The 19,239-nt window shown below is 40.0% G+C and overlaps 1 protein-coding gene across 2 annotated transcripts in view; it reads right to left on the bottom strand.

Annotated features, from left to right (window-relative positions):
• Positions 1–19,239, bottom strand: part of USP31 (ubiquitin specific peptidase 31) — a 72,165-nt gene that overhangs the window by 34,211 nt on the left and 18,715 nt on the right. For both annotated transcript variants that reach the window (XM_081257973.1, XM_081257974.1), the window contains exons 2-4: positions 2,632–2,769; positions 622–710; positions 439–531 (exon numbers count right to left, since the gene is read on the bottom strand). In XM_081257973.1, the coding sequence (XP_081114099.1) occupies positions 439–531; positions 622–710; positions 2,632–2,769 (320 nt within the window). The remainder of the gene's footprint in view (positions 1–438; positions 532–621; positions 711–2,631; positions 2,770–19,239) is intronic.

Genomic DNA, 19,239 nt, shown 5'->3' with positions numbered 1-19,239 from the left:
AATAAAGGCAACACAACAAAAATACAGCATATCAATACTTGGTTCTGTGCTTTGTATTTTCTTTATAACAGCGTAACTCCTAGAAATTTTGAGGAACAGTTCAAATAAAGCAGCTAATTAAAAGTGGAACGTAAGGTCTCTAGAGGCTCTAGAAGGCATTCAACAACCTTCTCTGGCCCTCATACTATACGTGGATGACCTATAGGTGGAACAGACTACAACCAGACCAACCAAAAAGACTTGCTTGCCCCCTGCACCTGCTCACCCTGCAAACTCAGACAGGCATTTATAAATTTCTATAAGGCCTTAACAATGCCTGTATTCAACTTATCACTAATCCTATTACTTGTTTAAATATGCAAGAAGCCCCAACAGGAGCCTACAGAGGAAAAGGAACATATAGGAATATAGTCTTAATTTTATTAACTCTGTTCTTACCTTGTGTGGGGTAGTGGAATTGGCAAAGAAATGCAGAGGAAAGGATCAAAAGTGTTGCTCTGCTTCTGGCAATGAGGACATGTCAAAGAAGATCTGCAAAAATAAAAATGTAAGACACTCACATTAAGATCACCTAGAACTACATAAGCACACAACATAAGGGAAATTTTAATTTGCTCGTACCTGTACTGGGCTTGAAAAAGTTCTTGTACGAAAGTGCTACAGACAGGAAAAGATGGTCCCTCGGGCATCATATCAGTCTCTGATGGTGGCTAAAAAAAAATAAAGTACAATTTCACAGACTAAAAGTGCCAGTTCTTGATTAAAGATGAGCCTAAAAATGTCACAGATGTCCTTGACCTCCTTTACAAAATCTGCATCAGATCCAGATGTTTCAGGGAAAGACATCTGCTAAAGGGACCAGAACACAGATGCCAGGGTGTGGGTCAAATGGACTCATCGCCTCACAGGCTCTCCCAGACACAGTGCTTATCCGTCTCTCCACCTCATCCAGGCAGTCGGGCAGTCCTTCCCCAGAGTGCTCCAATCCCCCTCCAACTCTCAAAAGGCCCCCTCCAACCTCTTCCAGGAAATAATCCCAACTATTCAAAAGTACCAATTCCTCCCCTGCCTAAAGAGAATTTTTTGTCTGGCACCTATTACCTCTGCTGCTTATTTGGGCCTAATCATTCTACTTCATATTTTACTTAACCTTTTCATGTCCCTCCCCCTTACTGTTACTGAGCATCAGCTACCACGTGCAGAGAGCAATGCAAAGGGCATTAAGATACAAAGATAATAAGACACAGTGCCTGACCTTGAGTACGTCTCAGTCTGGTGGGAAAGTCAGCCGCAAGCATACAGTCAAAAGATAGTACAGAATGTTCAGGCACAAAGGACCTTGAATCAGAATACTTTAACAACTTACCAAAACTAGAAATTTAAAACTTGAGGTATATACAATGTTCACTGCAGCACTATTTACAATCACCAGGACATGGAAGCAACCTAAATGTCCATCGACAGATGAATGGATACAGAAGATGTGGCACATATATACAATGGAATATTACTCAGCCATAAAAAGGAACAAAATTGAGTTATTTGTAAGGAGGTGGATGGACCCAGAGTCTGTCATACAGAGTGAAGTAAGTCAGAAAGAGAAAAACAAATACCGTATGCTAACGCATATATATGGAATCTAAAAAAGCGGTACTGATGAACCTAGTGGCAGGGCAGGAATAAAGATGCAGACATAGAGAACGGACTTGAGGACACGGCAGGGAAGGAGAAGCTGGGACGAAGTGAGAGAGTAGCACTGACGTACATACACTACCAAATGTAAAATGGATGGCTAGTGGGAAGCTGCTGCATAGCACAGGGAGATCAACTTGATGTTTTGTGACGTCCTAGAGGGGTGGGATGGGGAGGGTGGGAGGGAGGCTCAAGAAGGAGGGGATATGGGGATATATGTAAACGTATAGCTGATTTACTTTGTTGTACAGCAGAAACTAACACAACATTGTAAAGCAATTATACTCCAATAAAGATATAAAAAAATAATAATAAAAAATAAAATAAAATAAAATTTGAGGTACAGAAAAGAATTATCAAAAAATTTTAAAGCTGTGAGAGGAGAACACTTTATTTCCATTATATAAATCATTTTACCCATCATACTAAGATTATATAAATAAAAACTGAGAATGAATCACTGTTTCTCAGTAAGTATATTCTAAGGGTTCAGTTCCTATACTCAAATCTAATCCTAACAGCAGAGACATCAATACATTTCCTTTTTGATTGTGTATTCACATTCCAGTGATCTACAGACTATGTCTCACTGGAATAGAAAGCAAATTTCTGCTTTAAAAACAGTTTAGTGAGATGGAATCCCTTAATGTCAGTCTAAAGCTAGTCATACATGCAAATGTGTCCCCTCTCATGAGAGTGTAAGCTCCTATCTGACACTGCCAGCACAGTGGTAAACAGAGGAAATAGTCTCTAAGTATCCATGAATTTTATACTCACCCGGAGCTTAGTCAATTTTACTATATTAACTAACTGCAAACTGCAACAACTCCTCAGAGGAGGTTTGGAAGAAGAATCTGCACTCACTCCTCACTAGGTTCACCGGTGGCCTGTGCTGCAACCACTCACTGCTCTCTGACTGCCCTGAGGGCACGCCCTTACCTTCAGAGGAGGCTGGCCACTCTGCTTCACAGCATGATTGAGGTCTTCATGAACTCGGTCCAAAAGCCACAGCAGAAACTCCTGGGCGTCATGCTGGGAATTTCCCCGATACTGCAGTGCATTCTTTGACACAATACTCTACACAGGTAAATAAATCAGCATGAATAGTTGTGAGTTCCTGGCTTTAAACATAAACTATTCATAATCCCAAAGAGGAACGCAAGATCTCAAGGGTGTTAGAGAGTACTTCCTGGAAAGACAGCAAATATGAAAACAGCTGCTCAATGTAAAAACCTCACCCATGTACCAAAAACTTTTAAACGCACCTACCCAACAATCCTACTTTTAGGAATATATGTAAAGGAAACCATCAACACAGCATGCCAAGACTTCTAAGATATTCATTCACTAATAGCAAAAAACTGGTAATAACTTGAACATCTTTAAAATGAGAATTGTTATAAATATCAAATCATTATGTTGTTAACCTGAAACTAATGTTATATGTCAATTATACCTCAATTTTTTTTAAAGTAAAAGAAAAAAATGAGAATTGGTTAAATAAGTATCACAGTATTAGATTATAAACCAAAGTATAAAATAACCAAGTCTACATAAGGTAAATGACTGAATGAATAAATAAGTGGGAAGAGACAAATCTTCCTTAAAGAAGAATTCTGAATAATTTAAGTCAATAATCCCCCCTCCAGGAGTTGGACCTTAACCCCCCAACCCCGCCCCACAACCCTGAATATAGACTGTGACAGTGACTTGCTTCCAAACTAGAGTATGCAAAGAGGGGTGGCCATGAAAGGCTGTAGGTGAACTGGTTAATTAAAATTAAGATTATGGGCTCTGGGGCATATAGCCTGAATTCAAATCTCTCTACCACTATCTGTGAGGCCTGGCCTACACTGCTCCAAAGTAAAAAGGATAATAATGGTTTAGTGTGATGGTTAAGTGAGAATGCATATAAAACATTTCACATGTAAATGATATATAATAAGCACTCAAATTTTAGCTACGAGTATTGGATTTGGAAGTAGGGAGAAAGGAGGGGAGACAACTGCACAAAGAGAGAGCAGTTAGGAGACAAATGAAATTATCAGGCAAGAAACAATAAGGGTCTAAATTAAGTCTGTGAGGGCAAATTTGAGAGAGATTTCAAAATTGGGGCAGTAGAATCAATAGGATTTGTGACCTAATGAATGTGGAAAGTGAGGACGGAGGCATTCATGTCATTCAGGTGTCTTATCTGGATGATGGGCCACTGGTGGTTCCCTTCATCAAGACAAAATAAAAAAGGAAGAAGTCTGGAAAAGAGGATGATGAGTTCCCATTAGAATCCACTATATCTGAAGTTCTGTGGAACCTCCAAATGGAAGTACCTGGCAAACAACTAAAAAAAACAGTGGAAGAGTCTGCGCTCAGGACAAAGATTTGGGGGTCAACAGCTGGGTGGTACTTGAAATCATGAGTACGGCCAAGACTGCCTAGACAAGATCATGAGAGATCAAGTCAGAGGACAGAATCCAGAGGACTTCTATATTTAGGGGGCCCTAAAAGAAGACTAAGAAAAGGCCCTCAAAGATGTGGCAAGAAAATCAAGAGAACGGAGTCCCAAGAGTCAAGAGAAGAGAGCTACGAAGGAGAGAGTGATCAATTGTATTAGAAGTTGAAGAATGACAAAGTAAGCCAAAGAACTAATAACTGTCCATTGTATTTTCTAATTAATGATAACAGAGATGAAAAGAAGGGATACATTTTTAATTATGAAGAAGAACCATCACAACATGATGATCAATTAGATGTGAATAACAAAAAGATGATCTACAAAATTCGAATTTAAGGAGGAAAAAATCAAAGCAATGCAAATGAGAATATACAAGTGTCATTGGCAAAACTCACTACCTGAACGAAGTGAACAAGGGAGAGAAAGGACCCTGGTAACAAACAAGATTTCAAGTGACTTGAAGGATACCACTTGGGTGCCACCTCAGAAACGGGTACACAAAAGGCGGAGTGAGTGTGGGGAAAAGTCTTCACTACACTACAAAACTTACCCCAGAGGTCAGATGCCACCCACATCACCAAATCTAATTTCTTCTTTCTCAGTCTTCACCTTTTTCATTCTCCCTGTAGCATTTTATATACTTGACATCTTACTCCATCTTGAAATGGTTTGGCTTGCGGCCATGATTATGTTCTCATTTAGGAGAATCAAAACTAAAGCCACTGGCATGAAGAGCAGAAGAAAGTGAGCTACAGAAGAAAGAGACCTCCTAGCAAAGAAAAACGGATCAGTAAAAAAAAAAAAAAACATCATCAGCACTAGCAGGTAAACCTGTGGCTGATTCAGGATGGAAGAGAAAGAGATGACTGGTGACACTATAGTGAGTGATATAAAGAAGAAATCAGGGATGACACCGAGGTTTTTAGTTTCGGACTTTGGTGCATAACGAAATCAGGAACTGAGGAAGAGACTGGGGACTGCAGAGCTTTGAACATGTTGAGTTTGAGGTACCTACAGGATCTCTAGTGAGGTTAGGTCTGGTGCTCAGGAAAGAGATCTGAGCTGGAAAATTAAATCAGAGCACATACACCTATCATATGAGCATAGAGGAAATAGGGAACATTTAATGAGAAAAGGAGGCAGCTGGGGCAGAATCTTATAGAAGGGACAAGTCACAGAAAAGAAGCCCAAGAAGAAGATAAGAGGTAGCAGCCAGAAGAGAGTGGCATCACACAAGCTGACGGAGAAGAAACCTCCAAGGAGATGGAAACAATGACGTAAACCACCACAGAAAAGTCAAGTAAGACAAGCACAGAGATGGGTCCTTTGGAATTGCAAATTAAGAGATTGATTGCCTGTGCAATTTCAGTGACACTGATCAGAGAGGCTAAAGGAGAAGAAAAGGTACGCCGGAAACTGAATGGTTACAAGAAGACCACTCTTCATATACAAGAAGCTTGGTTATAAAAGGCAGGAAGAAAGATGCTGTAACTCTCTGGAGGGGGCACCTACAGGACAGAGGGACTTAAGTGCTGAGGGAAGAAGCTAACAGAAAGGAGATACTTGAAGAAAGAGGATTCTTCAGTAAGGGGAGAAGGAAAGATTCAGAAAAGAGGTAGAGGAACTATCTTAAACAGGAGGTAAGAGGGACAGAAGAGAAGGAGGTAAGGATAGTTATGGATTCAGAGAAGTTATAGACAGGAAGGCAGGGAACCTTGTTTGTTTTGTGGAGGAAGCAGAGGCCAATTGCCAAGAGGAAGTTTTAGGTACAGCAAGGGTAAAGACAAATCTCATAGCGTATAGTTGGGGCACACAAAATGCTAGAAGCATAACAAGCTTCTGTTCAGGACCCTCTCCCTTATTTACTCCCAATGGGGAGGGAGAGTTAGTTCTCAGCGTATGTATCCTAAGAAACAAATTAGCTGAAACCAAATGCTTCTTTTTGTGTCAAAGCAGATATCTTATGCACGGTGGCCACCAAATTCAGGGTGGAGACAACATTCAGTTCTTTATCGCATTAAATCTGATCTATGCTTCCTGCCACTATCACTTCAACTCAGCCAGCATTTATCCTCCAATCACTCTGTAAAAGGTGCTGTGCTGAAGCTGCTCAACAAGATTTTTGTTGGGCACGACTAAACAAGCAACAGCACTTCCACAACCCTCTGTAACTAGGGCCAAAACTGCTCTGGGTCAACCCCGCCCTAAATCACTATATCTCAAACTAAATGAAATTTTAAAGGAAACCTCACTGAACATACACAACACAAAGGCTCCTTTTTCCCTTCACAATGGTGACTTCTTCCCACTGCAGAGAGCCAAGGGACTATTTATTTTACTTCTTCCCCAGAGAAACCATAACACACAATAACCTAGTAACCATCCTTCAGTGTGTGTTACAGAAGGAAGAAACATAGTAGGAGTCAAGAAACCTGGGCTCGGGCTTCCCTGGTGGCGCAGTGGTTGAGAGTCCGCCTGCCGATGTAGGCAACACGGGTTCGTGCCCCGGTCTGGGAAGATCCCACATGCTGGGGAGCGGCTGGGCCCGTGAGCCATGGCTGCTGGGCCTGCGCGTCCGGAGCCTGTGCTCCACAACGGGAGAGGCCACAACAGTGAGAGGCCCGCGTACCGCAAAAAACAAGAAAGAAAGAAACCTGGGCTCAAGCATGGCTCTGCCACACACGGATGGTTATCTTAGGTAACTCACCAAACCTGACTCCTGGTCATACAATGAAGCAGTTGAGCTGGACCACCACAGAGACCCTGGCATCCCATATCTTCACCCAAGGTCTGCCCCTAAAGTCCCAGCAAGTGATTTGGTTTTTCTTTTGGGCCACATCTGACACTGCTTTGGTTTGTCTTTTATGATTTTTTCTTCCTAATAAATCTTGGTTTATTTGATGTCCTAAAATTAATACTTCTGTATTTTTACAGTTTTTTAAAAAAGTTGATTATCACTAGAATATGTCATCTGTAAATATAAGCAATGTTACAATCTGAGAAATCATTTAAAATTAAATTTGTCACTTCTATGAAAAATAGAGAAGAACCTTCTTAAAATTAACCTTACACAGCTGTGTCTATTTTATAGAATTTGGGTATGATTCTGGTTTGTAAAAACATTAAACTGAATCTGTTGCTTTAAATCCTTTACATCCTATTACAAATAAATGTAACCATCATTCTAATTTTCCATTCAGGATGATCCCTAACATCTAGTTACTATAAAGTAAAAGTCAAACACATTTGTCGGGCCTTCAAGCCTCATAAAATTTCTTTTTACCCTTCAAATAAAACCTTAAGGACTAGAACTACAGAGAACTTTTTTTTCCCCTTAAAGGGGAAAAAAAATGAGTTGGAAGCATGGTCCAGAAAAGGAAAAGAATGAAGTCTATCCAACTGGAGCTATAAAACTAGACATGAGGTTCTTTCTTTCCACAGAGCCCTAGTACAGAAGCAGCAGAATCCTGGGCTCCAGCAAAAAGACAGTAACTGGTTCAAGACATCCTTTACCTGACTCCAAGAAGATGACAAAGTAATGGCTATTGGTGATTTCCTTCCATGGGGAATGGACATGGCAGTATCGGCCTGACATGACTGATCAGGAGTTGGCTTACTCTTTGGGGGAAAGGGTGGCTTGCCAAAACTCATCAAACCAAATCATCACTCACTTTCCTTGATTCTATGCCAGAAGGAACATATAATTTATTTTCAGTGATTCTGGGAAAGAACAGAAGAACTTGGGAGGACAATATATTTACATCTTAAAAGAAAGATGAAGTGTAAAAAAAAAAAAAAAACAGCTGGGTTCACAGATGGTATCTAAAAGTGAAACTTGGTTTCTGGACTGTGCTGGAAAGAACAGAATGATAAGCACTTGTCTTGAGAAAAGCTTCATGTCTTGTATTTGACTTTCTGGACACCTAAGTTGATGAAGAATAATTAACTAAAAACATAGTGGATGAAATTGGTACAAATGGATGAATACTGTAAAACCAGATATGACCCATAAAAAACAGTGATAAAGCGTCCATACAACAGAATTCCATGCCAGGGTACAGAACACAGCCACACTCAACGGGGCTCTCTGTGACCTTCATTCAGCCTTTCCTCTTTTTATTGTCACCTCTGGTGGGGAGGTCTGTTCACATAATAGTACATATGAGGCAGAGAGGCCCTCAGTACTAGCCAGCCGTGGCAACTATGGGCCCTTGAAAGAGACCGTAAGGCCTCCAGACTTTCACACACTTTCCCTATGCCTGGAATGCCCTCCACTCCCATCTCCCAAATGCACTGCCCCCGCCTCCTTCCTCAGCAAGATGGAGCTGGGACCCTGGTGGGAGAGGAGAAAGGAAGGAAGCAATGGGAAAGGAGTTTCCTTCCAGGATGGAAAGACAACTCGGGAAGAATAGTAGAGAACAGGTTGTGTTCTGTTCATGTGTTCATGTCTGGCCACAGGGAAACACAACACAACCTGTTCATGTGTTCATGTCTGGCCACAGGGAAAAGTGAGTTATTCTGATACAGAGCTCCTTGATCCTTCCAGACAGAGAACTAAACAAAGGTTACCTCAAGTACTGGTGTCCCTTATATCCAAGTTCTCAAGATCCAAACTCAGGAACTAAAACAGATTTGGACAACAATGGATATTTGCAGTTATAAGATTAGTTTTCAGTATTAAACAAACTCATATATACCACAAAGACTTGGTGGCAGGGACTCACCACTGAAATAAAATATAGGAAAGGGTATATTCTTTTATAAAAGAAAAACTGTAAAAAAAAAAAAAAAAAGGACTGAAAAATGGCTACAGCATTTCAAGAAATTATAGCTGAGGGTGGAAGTATGGTCAAGAGCATTAGAGCCAGAATAAAAGGAAGAAATATAAAAAGAAATATACAAGTGGTTCAGCCAGATGAACAATGAGCAAAGATTTCTCAACAGATCATAAAGTTGTATCAGTAGAAAACTTAGCAGCAAGAGAAGACCTTTAAGTATTTAAACAGTGGTTGGAAGTTTCTGCTAGAAATGCAATAGAAACAGAAAGACTGGATTCTGAATACCTTGGTTTAAGTCTATCCTTTACTTAAGGTGTAGTTTTTCTGAGCTTCAGCTATCTTTTCTGCAAAATGGGGATGATAATACTTTTCTAAATTTATCATTGTGAGGCTTTAATGAGATCATAAAAGCATTTTAAACTCTAAACACCTGCCATTATGTAAGTTTCAAAAGTCAAGTAAAAAGCAAGGAATTATCCTATGGTATAGTTTAATCCTGGAAAACACCAAAGAAAAAGAGAAGAAAGTATCTAAAGCATTGGCTCTTGACCCTTGGCTGCACATTAGAATCACCTGGGGAAATTGGCAGCAGCCCAGAGATGCTGATTTAATTAGGTCTATGGTGGGACCTGATCATCACTAGTGTTTTGTCAAATGTGATTTTCTTTTTTCACAATTCTATTTCTAATGTGAAGCTGCGACTGAGAAAGAGCATGCTACACCAGAAAAACTCTGAAGTTTCAGTTCCAAAAACATTAAAACTTATGGGAGGCTCTTTTGTCATAACTGTATTATAGCAGTTATTACATTTTATTCAAATCACCAGAATATATAATCTTATGTCTGTCTCCACCACTAGACAGTGATCAGGAATGTCTTATTCAATATTATTTCCCCCAAGCCTAGTGAATAAAATACTTGACACAAAGAATAACAATAAGTTAATATTTGAGTGCCTGTAATGTATCAGGCTTTATACTAATTGTTTATAGCTGTTATTTCCTATAAAATGAATCCCCAGAAATTCCCTAGGCTGTTAAGTATTAACATCACTATTTACAGATAAAAAACCTTGGGCTCAGTAAACTGAAGTAACTTGTCCATAGTTACCTCTATTCTTCAACCTCATCTGATTAAAACGGCATTAAAATATTTTTGCCCATAATCATTTTGTTCAATAAATGATTTATTCCCTTCTACAACTCAGGATCATGTAGGGCTTGAGGTTCTTCATTCTGAACGCCATTCTCAATGCAGACACAGACATGTGTTGGAGACTGAACTACAGCTGCACCAAGCCTGAGGCTTCTGGGAGTTTATTTGCTTTTAAATAAATCCTTGTTAATCAGTGTTTGTTTTGTTATAATTTGCATTTTTTTCCTATGACTGAAACATGGCCCAGAAACAAAAATGCAGTTTATCTAATGGAAATGTTATTATTCGAGAAATAAGGAGGAATTCGGACTATGTCAGAAAATCAAGGTGCAGCATGTGAAGAACTATACCCTGCCTGAGTGTCCCAGGATGCTAGAGAAAGGAAACCAGAGAGAGTCGACCACCATCCCTCGGAGAGCTGCATCTGTCTCTCATCAACAAGTGTAAAGGGGAGTGTTCACCTTATAATGCTCAAGCTGTTCTGCTGGTGGAGATGATTCTGATGCCGTCCATCCCTCCCAGAACACTCTAACAGGCCAAGCCTAGCCAACTCCAAAGTCAGCTTGGGTCACCAAAATGTGTTTTTATGTATACAATCAAGTAACTCAAGAGTGTCTTCTTTTTAGTCTCCTTGACATTTTCCTACACAATCTAAGATTCTTCCCAACCATAGTAAAATAGTGCTTTTTAAAAGCTTTTTTTTTTTAAGACGGGGAATTTTGGCTAACTACCAACACAATCAAAAAAGCAAACACCCAGCCCTGATGTGACTAAAAGGTCATCATACGGGAAGTGTAATAATCTTCAGCAGTTAGAACTCAAAACGGAAAAACTGGAAAAGCCATCTAAGAAATTATTATATATTCCTACCATGGAACATTACAAATGTTTGAGAGTTTTAGAAAATTCAAAGAAATAAATACGTAATAAAATTAAGTGGAAAGAAGATAACAAAACTACGTATGAACTTGATTTCAAACTTTTAAAAAACATTTTAAAAGACCTTTTTGTTTTTTATCCTTGTAAATATACACCAAAACATTAACAGTCATTATCTTAAAGTGGCATATTTTCAGTGAGTTTTCTTTTTCTTCTTTACACATTTCAGTATTTTCCACGTTTTCCAAAATGAATTTGTTGATAATAGTAACCAAGTGGTACGTAAGGGTGATCTTATGATAGCATACCCTAGTATTTCTGACCAAGGAACCCAAATCTTATGCAAAGGAAACAGGGCTGACAAAAAAACAAACAAAAACAGACCTTATTTCTAGCTGAAGTTTTGGCCCCAAATCCCTAGAGTCAGGATGCACTATGCTAAGAATTTTTTTCTCTGCTAGACAGACCTAGGGAGCCTTAAATCAAAGTTTTCTGCCTATATTAATCCTAAACCCAAAGCCCAAATCAATCTTTGGATCTTACCACTGGGGGTAAAAAAAAGCAGCCAGCATCAAAGAAAAATTAGGGAAAGAGAAAGAAAAAAAGAATTCATGCCTATAGCCACCCATCAGGGGCCTTTTTAGGCCTCCCTGGCTTGCCAGGTGGGAGGTGAAAGCTTAACCCTAGTAAGAGAAAAAAAGAATAGCAGCATTAGCTTCTTGATCAAGTGGAGGGAAGAAGAGGGGGAACGTGGGCTTGCTTATGAACTCAGCACATGGCCCTGCTCGCCAGCACAGGGGCCAATGATGTTCTTGGCTGAGTGTCACTCCTCTTTGGGGTGGAAGTAAAGGGACCTACACGTCATCAGAGGTGAAACAGGGTGGGAAAGACAAGGAGTGGGGTAGGCATGAAGCCTTGAACTACTCCAAGGCCAAACGTGCATTTACTTCTTCTATAATCAGTGTGTGTACGTTCACTGGCAAAGTATACATCCTCTTGATTTTGAATATATTGGAATTTGATGATAAACATCTAAAATGTTTATAACCAAATAGACAATTTTATAAAGGGATTCAAAGAATTCTGGAAATAATCTTGCTTTGAATCAATATTCTGTTATTGCATTTTGATACCTAAAGTATCAATTAGTAGTAATCAAGAGATGTTATTCGTAAGTAGATAGAGATCCAGCAAGTTTCTCTATAAATTATGCATTCATATTGCCATGAACCCAGAGCACTCCAAATAAGTTTTAACTGGCTAAAGAAGCATTCAAGTCATGGGCCTGCTATATCACTCTTCTCCATACCCAGCACTGTGCATGTCTGATAGTTAAGCCAAGCGGACTAGTAAACTGCACACAGGTGTAGTCTCCAAATCAGTCCTGGCCTCCACCAGTTCTTTCAACCCTCACCACAAGAATCAGGTAGCAGGGACTTCCCCGGTGGCACAGTGGGTAGGAATCCGCCTATCAACGCAGGGGACATGGGTTTGAGCCCTGGCCTAAGAAAATCCCACATGCCACAGAGCAACTAAGCCCATGTGCCACAACTACTGAGCCCACATGCCACAACTACTGAAGCCTGCACGCCTAGAGCCTGTGCTCCACAAGAGAAGCCACCACTATGAGAAGCCTGCACACCACAACGAAGACAGTAGCCCCCATTCATCGCAACTAGAGAAAGCCCGTGCCCAGCAACGAAGACCCAATGCAGCCAAAAAAAATTAATTTTTTTTAATTGAAAAAAAAAGAATCAGGTAGCAGACAACTAGCACAGGTGCAAGCCTCCAGCTTATCCTGGCTCCAGGCTTTTCCTAGCAAAGTGCAACTTAGAACATTCCCAGTCTAGATCTGGTCTGACTGCCCCAATCTCAGCCAATGCTAGTTGGTACAGGTCTTGTTCATTTGCCTGTAGCATGTGAAAGCTAACTGGAAGGGTGTGTGTGAAAACACAGAGAGCAAACAAGAGAAATCTGTGAAATCAAAACAGGGTAATTCCCTAAATTATCGAAGTGTTACTCTCATATAGATATCCTCCCACTTTAAAGAACAGATGAAGCTGTCCTACCTCACTATCAACCAAAAAAATGCAAATAAAACAATAAAATGCTCTTTTTCACTTATCAACTTAAGGGTTTCTTCTTTGCAACAGAGGGGTATGACAGACATTCTTACACTGCTAATGGCACAACCCTGCTGTAAAAATAAACTAACAATATAATTTAAGAACCTTCAAAATAGATAAATAATGACCAAGGAATTTCACTTCTAAATATCCAAAAGAAATAGTCAAAATGAAAGATTTATGTAAAAAACATGTTCACTGCAACCAGAAACCATCCAAAAAAAGGTTTATAGTACCTTCATACAGTGATCTAAAGAGGTTTTTTTTGGGCTTCCCTGGTGGCGCAGTGGTTGAGAGTCCGCCTGCTGATGCAGGAGACACGGGTTTGTGCCCCGGTCCGGGAAGATCCCACATGCCGCGGAGCGGCTGGGCCCGTGAGCCATGGCCGCTGAGCCTGCGCGTCCGGAGCCTGTGCTCCGCAACGGGAGAGGCCACAACAGTGAGAGGCCCACGTACCGCAAAAAAAAAAAAACAACAAAAAAAGAGTTTTTGTGAAAAAAATGACTAATATGAAAAGATAATCACATAATGCAAAACTATATACACAGTTTGATCCCAATTATGTTAAAGCATACACAAAAGGAAAAAATATACTATGCCAAACAACTTCTATACATTTTCAATTTTCCTCTTTCAACTTTTACATATTTTCCAAGTTTTCTACAATATTTTAGATATTACTCTTATCAAAATAGATGTTACTCATAATGAATTTTGACAAAAGAAACCAGACACAAAAGATTCCTTACTGCAAATAAAAACCCCAATGAGATACCACTCCACACCCACTAAGATGGCTATCACAGAAGACAGACAATAACAACTGCTGACAAGGATGCAGAGAAATTAGAACCCTCACACACAGCTGGTGGAAAAGGAAAATGGTGCAGCCGCTGTGGAAAACTGTTGGGCAGTTGCTCAAAAAGTTAAACATGGAGTCACCATATGACCCTGCAACTTTATTCCTAGGTATACACCCAAGAGAAATAAAAACATATTTCCACACAAAAATTTGTAGATGAATGTTTATAGCAGCATTACTCATAACAGCCAAAAAGCAGAGACAATCCAAATGTCAATCAACAAACGAATGGATAAACAAAATATGGTATATTCATATAATGGAATATTTTTCAGCCATAAAAGGGAATGATACATGGTATGACATGATGAACCTTGAAAAACATCATGCTAAGTGAAAGAAGCCAAATGCAAAAGACCATGTGTTGTATGATTCCATTTATATGAAATGTTCAGAATAGGAAAATCTACAGAAACAGGAAGTAAATTAATGGACATCTAGCACTGGGAGGTTGGGGGCAATGAACAATGACTGCTGATGGATATGGGGCTTCTTTGGGGATAATAAAAATGTCTAAAATTGTGATGATTCAGGCACAACTCTGTGAATATACTAAAAACCACTGAATTATACACTTTAAATGGGTGAAGTATATGGTATGTAAATTGTATCTCAATAAAGCTCTCTTTAAAAAGAACATATACTTTTACTTCACTCATAATAAAACTCAAAACCAAGCAAAATGAATCAATGGTGTTAGAAGCCAGGCAAGTGGTTACCTTCGGGGAGGAGGGAGAGGGTAGGGTTTGGGAGGGGGCAAATGAGGAAGCTTCTGAAGTGCTAACGACAACCCATTTCTTGATCTGGTTGATATAATATCACATTAGGATTTAGTATTCATTGAGCTGTACACTAATGATGTTATGCATTTTTCTGTATGTAGGCCATACTTTATTTTGAAGTTCTTAAAAATTGACTTCAAAAAGGAAAACCCTAGGGCTTCCCTGGTGGTGCAGTGGTTGAGAGTCCACCTGCCGATGCAGGGGACATGGGTTCGTGCCCCGGTCCGGGAGGATCCCACACGCCGCAAAGCAGCTGGGCCCGTGAGCCATGGCCGCTGCGCCTGCACGTCCGGAGCCTGTGCTCCGCAACGGGAGAGGCCACAACAGTGAGAGGCCCACGTACCGCAAAAAAAAAAAAAAAAAAGGAAAACCCTAAAGTTTCTTAATTTAGCCAGACTCTCAGGCCCTAACTCAGCATATTTAGTCTTATTTGAGCCAATTCTATTTATCTGGTTATTTAACTAGAAGCAGATTAGAAACTGCAAAATGCAGGAATGAGGAAGTAGGAGGTATAGGCTCCCAGGATAAAGTAAAACAGGATAAAGCAAGAGAAAACTAAGGAAGGACCTTGAGGGACGATTGTAGGGAGCAAGAAGGAGTATTACTAAAAGCAGAAATAAGATTTCAAACAATACAGCAAGCCAGGACCCTTCATTAAGTCCTACATAGTCCCACTAGCCCCAAAGAAACCTCCATAGTACAGAAGAAGAGTGCAATAGATCATGCTCATAATAAAGACTCTAAATCACCAAAGAGCGTAAAGTATGCCCAGGATTCCCTCCCTGAGAAAGTGAGTGTGTAAAATATGCTATATCAAGCCATCTATCAAAAAAAAAAAAAGTTAAACTTTTAAAGACTTGATATTTAAATAAATAATTATCTAGGAAATAACTTATATGAAAGACTTACTCCCTCGAAAAGCCAGATGAATGGGTTATTACTGTGTTACTCAAGAAAGATCATACAGGGGCTTCCAAAAGCAGCCATAAATAAACAAATAAATATTAACCAAGAAAAAAAGAAAGATCATACAATGACAACAAAATGGCACAGAATATATCATAGTGAGAGATACCCTCTTGGGGGACAGATGCCTCAGTGAGTCCTCTAGCACTGTTACACTGGAGATTTAAATACCACCCTTTCAAAAACAGTCTACAATTCAAGAGGGTCAGCACACATGCATGAAAGGTGAGCTCAAAACAATTACAGTCACAAGGCCAGACCCAGAGCAAATTTGGGGTGGAACACATTTATCTCTCTTCAGCACTTAGCTGTGGTGTAGGATCCTCCACATCTTCTTCCTACCAGGGTCCCTTTCCTATGTTCTAGGCTTGCTTTCACAGGCTGGGTTGGTGGGTTTTTCCTGCTAAAGTGTTTCCATCACTTAGGTGTAAAGGAACCAGTGGTCATTCAACACCACAGTCTGTGAGGCTGACATTACCACATGGCAATGAAAAGGAAAATAAGGAAACTGAGGCTCAGTGACCACCCCAAGATCTCAGCCATACCAGGATTCTAACTAAATTCAAAATTCATGGGTTCACAGATTTTCAAAAGGAAAGGAGCAGACCTGCACCCTGGCTGCCCTCATCCTCCTCCCAGCACTATCCTCTGATGCTGACAGCCTGAAGTCTGAGAATTGGGTATCACCAGGAAGTTGGTGGGGCAGTTACAACAGCCTAACCAGCTGCCTGATGTCACAACAGAGCCTTAAAGGGTAACGACCAACAGGCCTCCAACCTAGCTAACCCTTCCTCCTGCTGGATATAAGATAAAAAGCTGCCAATGCTCCTCTTTCTCTCCTGCCTGCAGGGAAATGAGGCTACCCTCCTTCCTTCCTGTCACTATTAAAATCCTGAAATCATTAACTAGTAGCTATTTCCCATGAGCTATTGCTTTTAAAGGAGTTTGTCTTTTCTTTAGCTATCCTACTTTATTATAACTTCAGTGGAATAAAGACTCTAAAATGAGGGAGATTTACCAAGCTGTCACTGCACTGTCAAAAAGGGACTCTTATTTTAGGGTAACATTAAAGAATGTTCTAAGTTAATGTATCTTTGTAATTGCTGGGACCACCTCTGGTCAGGAAAAAGGTTCTTTCTACTATGTGTTCTTCTCCAACTATACAGAGCTATGGACCTCAAAGAAAAGGTTGAATTTCCTTTCCTACAGTTTAAAAACAGCCTTTCTCTGCTCCCATCGTTGCTCAAAGTAAAGCAGTTACAAAAGTGAGGTCCTGCTCATTCATTCACTCATGAACAAGCACACAAAGGACAGGACCAGATACTATGGGGAATAATGAGAATCAGAGAATTAAAGGTCTGTAGAAATGCCTCTGTTTCTTCATCTGTAAAACAGAAATAATAATATGTATATCTACCTTACAATGTTATAAGGAATACATAAAATAATCCACTGTGCAGGGCATATGGTAAGCACTCATATATTATCTATAGGAAAAAAGCAAGATGAAGAAAATCATGTACGTATGGTGTGCTACTATTTATCTGAATAAGAGGAAGATTATGGGGCTTCCCTGGTGGCGCAGTGGTTGAGAGTCTGACTGCCGATGCAGCGGACACGGGTTCGAGCCCTGGTCTGGGAAGATTCCACATGCCGCGGAGCAGCTAGGCCCGTGAGCCACAACTACTGAGCCTGTGCGTCTGGAGCCTGTGCTCCGCAACAAGAGAGGCCGCGATAGTGAGTGGCCCACGCACCGCGATGAAGAGTGGCCCCCGCTTGCCGCAACTAGAGAAAGCCCTCGCACAGAAACGAAGACCCAACACAGCCAAAAATAAATAAATAAATAAATAAATTTAAAAAAAGAGGAAGATTATGAATACATGTATTTGCTTATATTAAAACAATGAAAGAATAAATCATAAAATTTAACGAGAAAGGGAACAGCATATAGGAATCAGAGACAGAAACTAGACTTCTTTGAACAGATCTTGTTTTATAGATTTGACTTCAGGCAAATGAATTTTATTTTTTACATAATTATGCAACAAAGCTAAATTTTAAAAAACGACTCCTCAAAACCAAAAGCAAAAAGAAACAAATCAATTTAACTGTATACCACATTGGTGACAAAGCCACACTGAGAACTATTCCAAGTGACTTTAAAACATAATAATATGACTATACAGTCCTAGTAGGACATATCCTATGGACAAAAATAAATAAATGAATAAATAAATCTTAAACCTTTTTCAAATACTCATCCTGTTGGTGGTAGTACTGGATTATTCTGAGACTTATGAATGCACTGTGAGATAATGTAAATGAGAATTTACACTAGTGTTAAGAACAGGATTTTCAGCATGGAAGAGAGGAAAAACAGATGTAAGATCAATGAGGTTAAATAAAAACCCTGAAATCCTGAATGGAACTATCAATATGAATTCTTGATTTATTACACCTTTAAAACAAGTCACACATTTCCTAGCTCTGCCTACTTAGACAAAGAGAAACCAAGTACACCCCTAATGCCCAGACTGTGGTGTCTTAGTACCATCTGCCACCAAAAGGAACTAGGGCTCCTTGAAGAAGAAATGACTGATTCCAGATCTGGAGCAGGAAACATATAAGATGAGCCTTGAAAATCTTAACTTCCTGCATTTTGGTTTGACATCACAGACTACTAGCAGTATTGTGTCAAAAGGACTTGGTAGCCGACTTGTCCCAATAGGCAAAAAAGGGACAAGTTGGGCATAATAAGGTCAATAACTGTAATTGACTGAAACACATCAAATATGCATTTAAATCCATTCATTCATACAATTACAACAAAAAAAACCCTCACTAACTACATTTGGAAATCAAGTAATTATTTTGAAATCCAGAAAATAAAGGGAAAAAACCACCACGTATTTATTTCGCCTTTCTTCTCCAAATTTACTTTGGGATAACCAAACAACCAACAAGGGCGAGAGTCTCTACAGAAGTTCTCCAGCTAATAAGTGAAAAGGAACGTTAAAATTAAAACATCACGGGCTTCCCTGGTGGTGCAGTGGTTGAGAGTCCGCCTGCCGATGCAGGGGACACGGGTTCGAGCCCTGGTCTGGGAAGATCCCACATGCTGCGGAGCAGTTAGGCCCGTGAGCCATGGTCGCTGAGTCTGCACGTCCGGAGCCTGTGCTCCGCAACAGGAGAGGCCACAACAGTGAGAGGCCCACGTACCGCAAAAATAAAAAAAAAATTAAAACATCACCATTTTTCAACCCTTATTGAACTAATGGATCAAGGACTAACCATTGACGACTACTAACACTGCAAGAGACACGACCAGACATGACAGGCTTCCTGATGGAAGTTTATAACACCTCCCACAAACTAGTTTTACCAAAAAAAAAAAAAAAAGGGGGGGGGGTGCTTAAAAAAACCCTCAAACCTGAATCTCATTAGGACTCTAGATCTAACTACCATTTTACAAGAAAAGCAAAGACAGAAAAACATTTTCATTGAAACTATGGGAATAAACAGACAAAATCAGACCATGGGAAGCTGC

Source organism: Mesoplodon bidens (genome assembly GCF_964165515.1).
Source record: "Mesoplodon bidens genome assembly, chromosome: 15".
Classification (NCBI taxonomy): Eukaryota; Metazoa; Chordata; class Mammalia; order Artiodactyla; family Ziphiidae; genus Mesoplodon; species Mesoplodon bidens.
The sequence above is the reverse complement of the archived record's forward strand: the minus strand, read 5'-3'. Positions and strand labels throughout refer to the sequence as shown.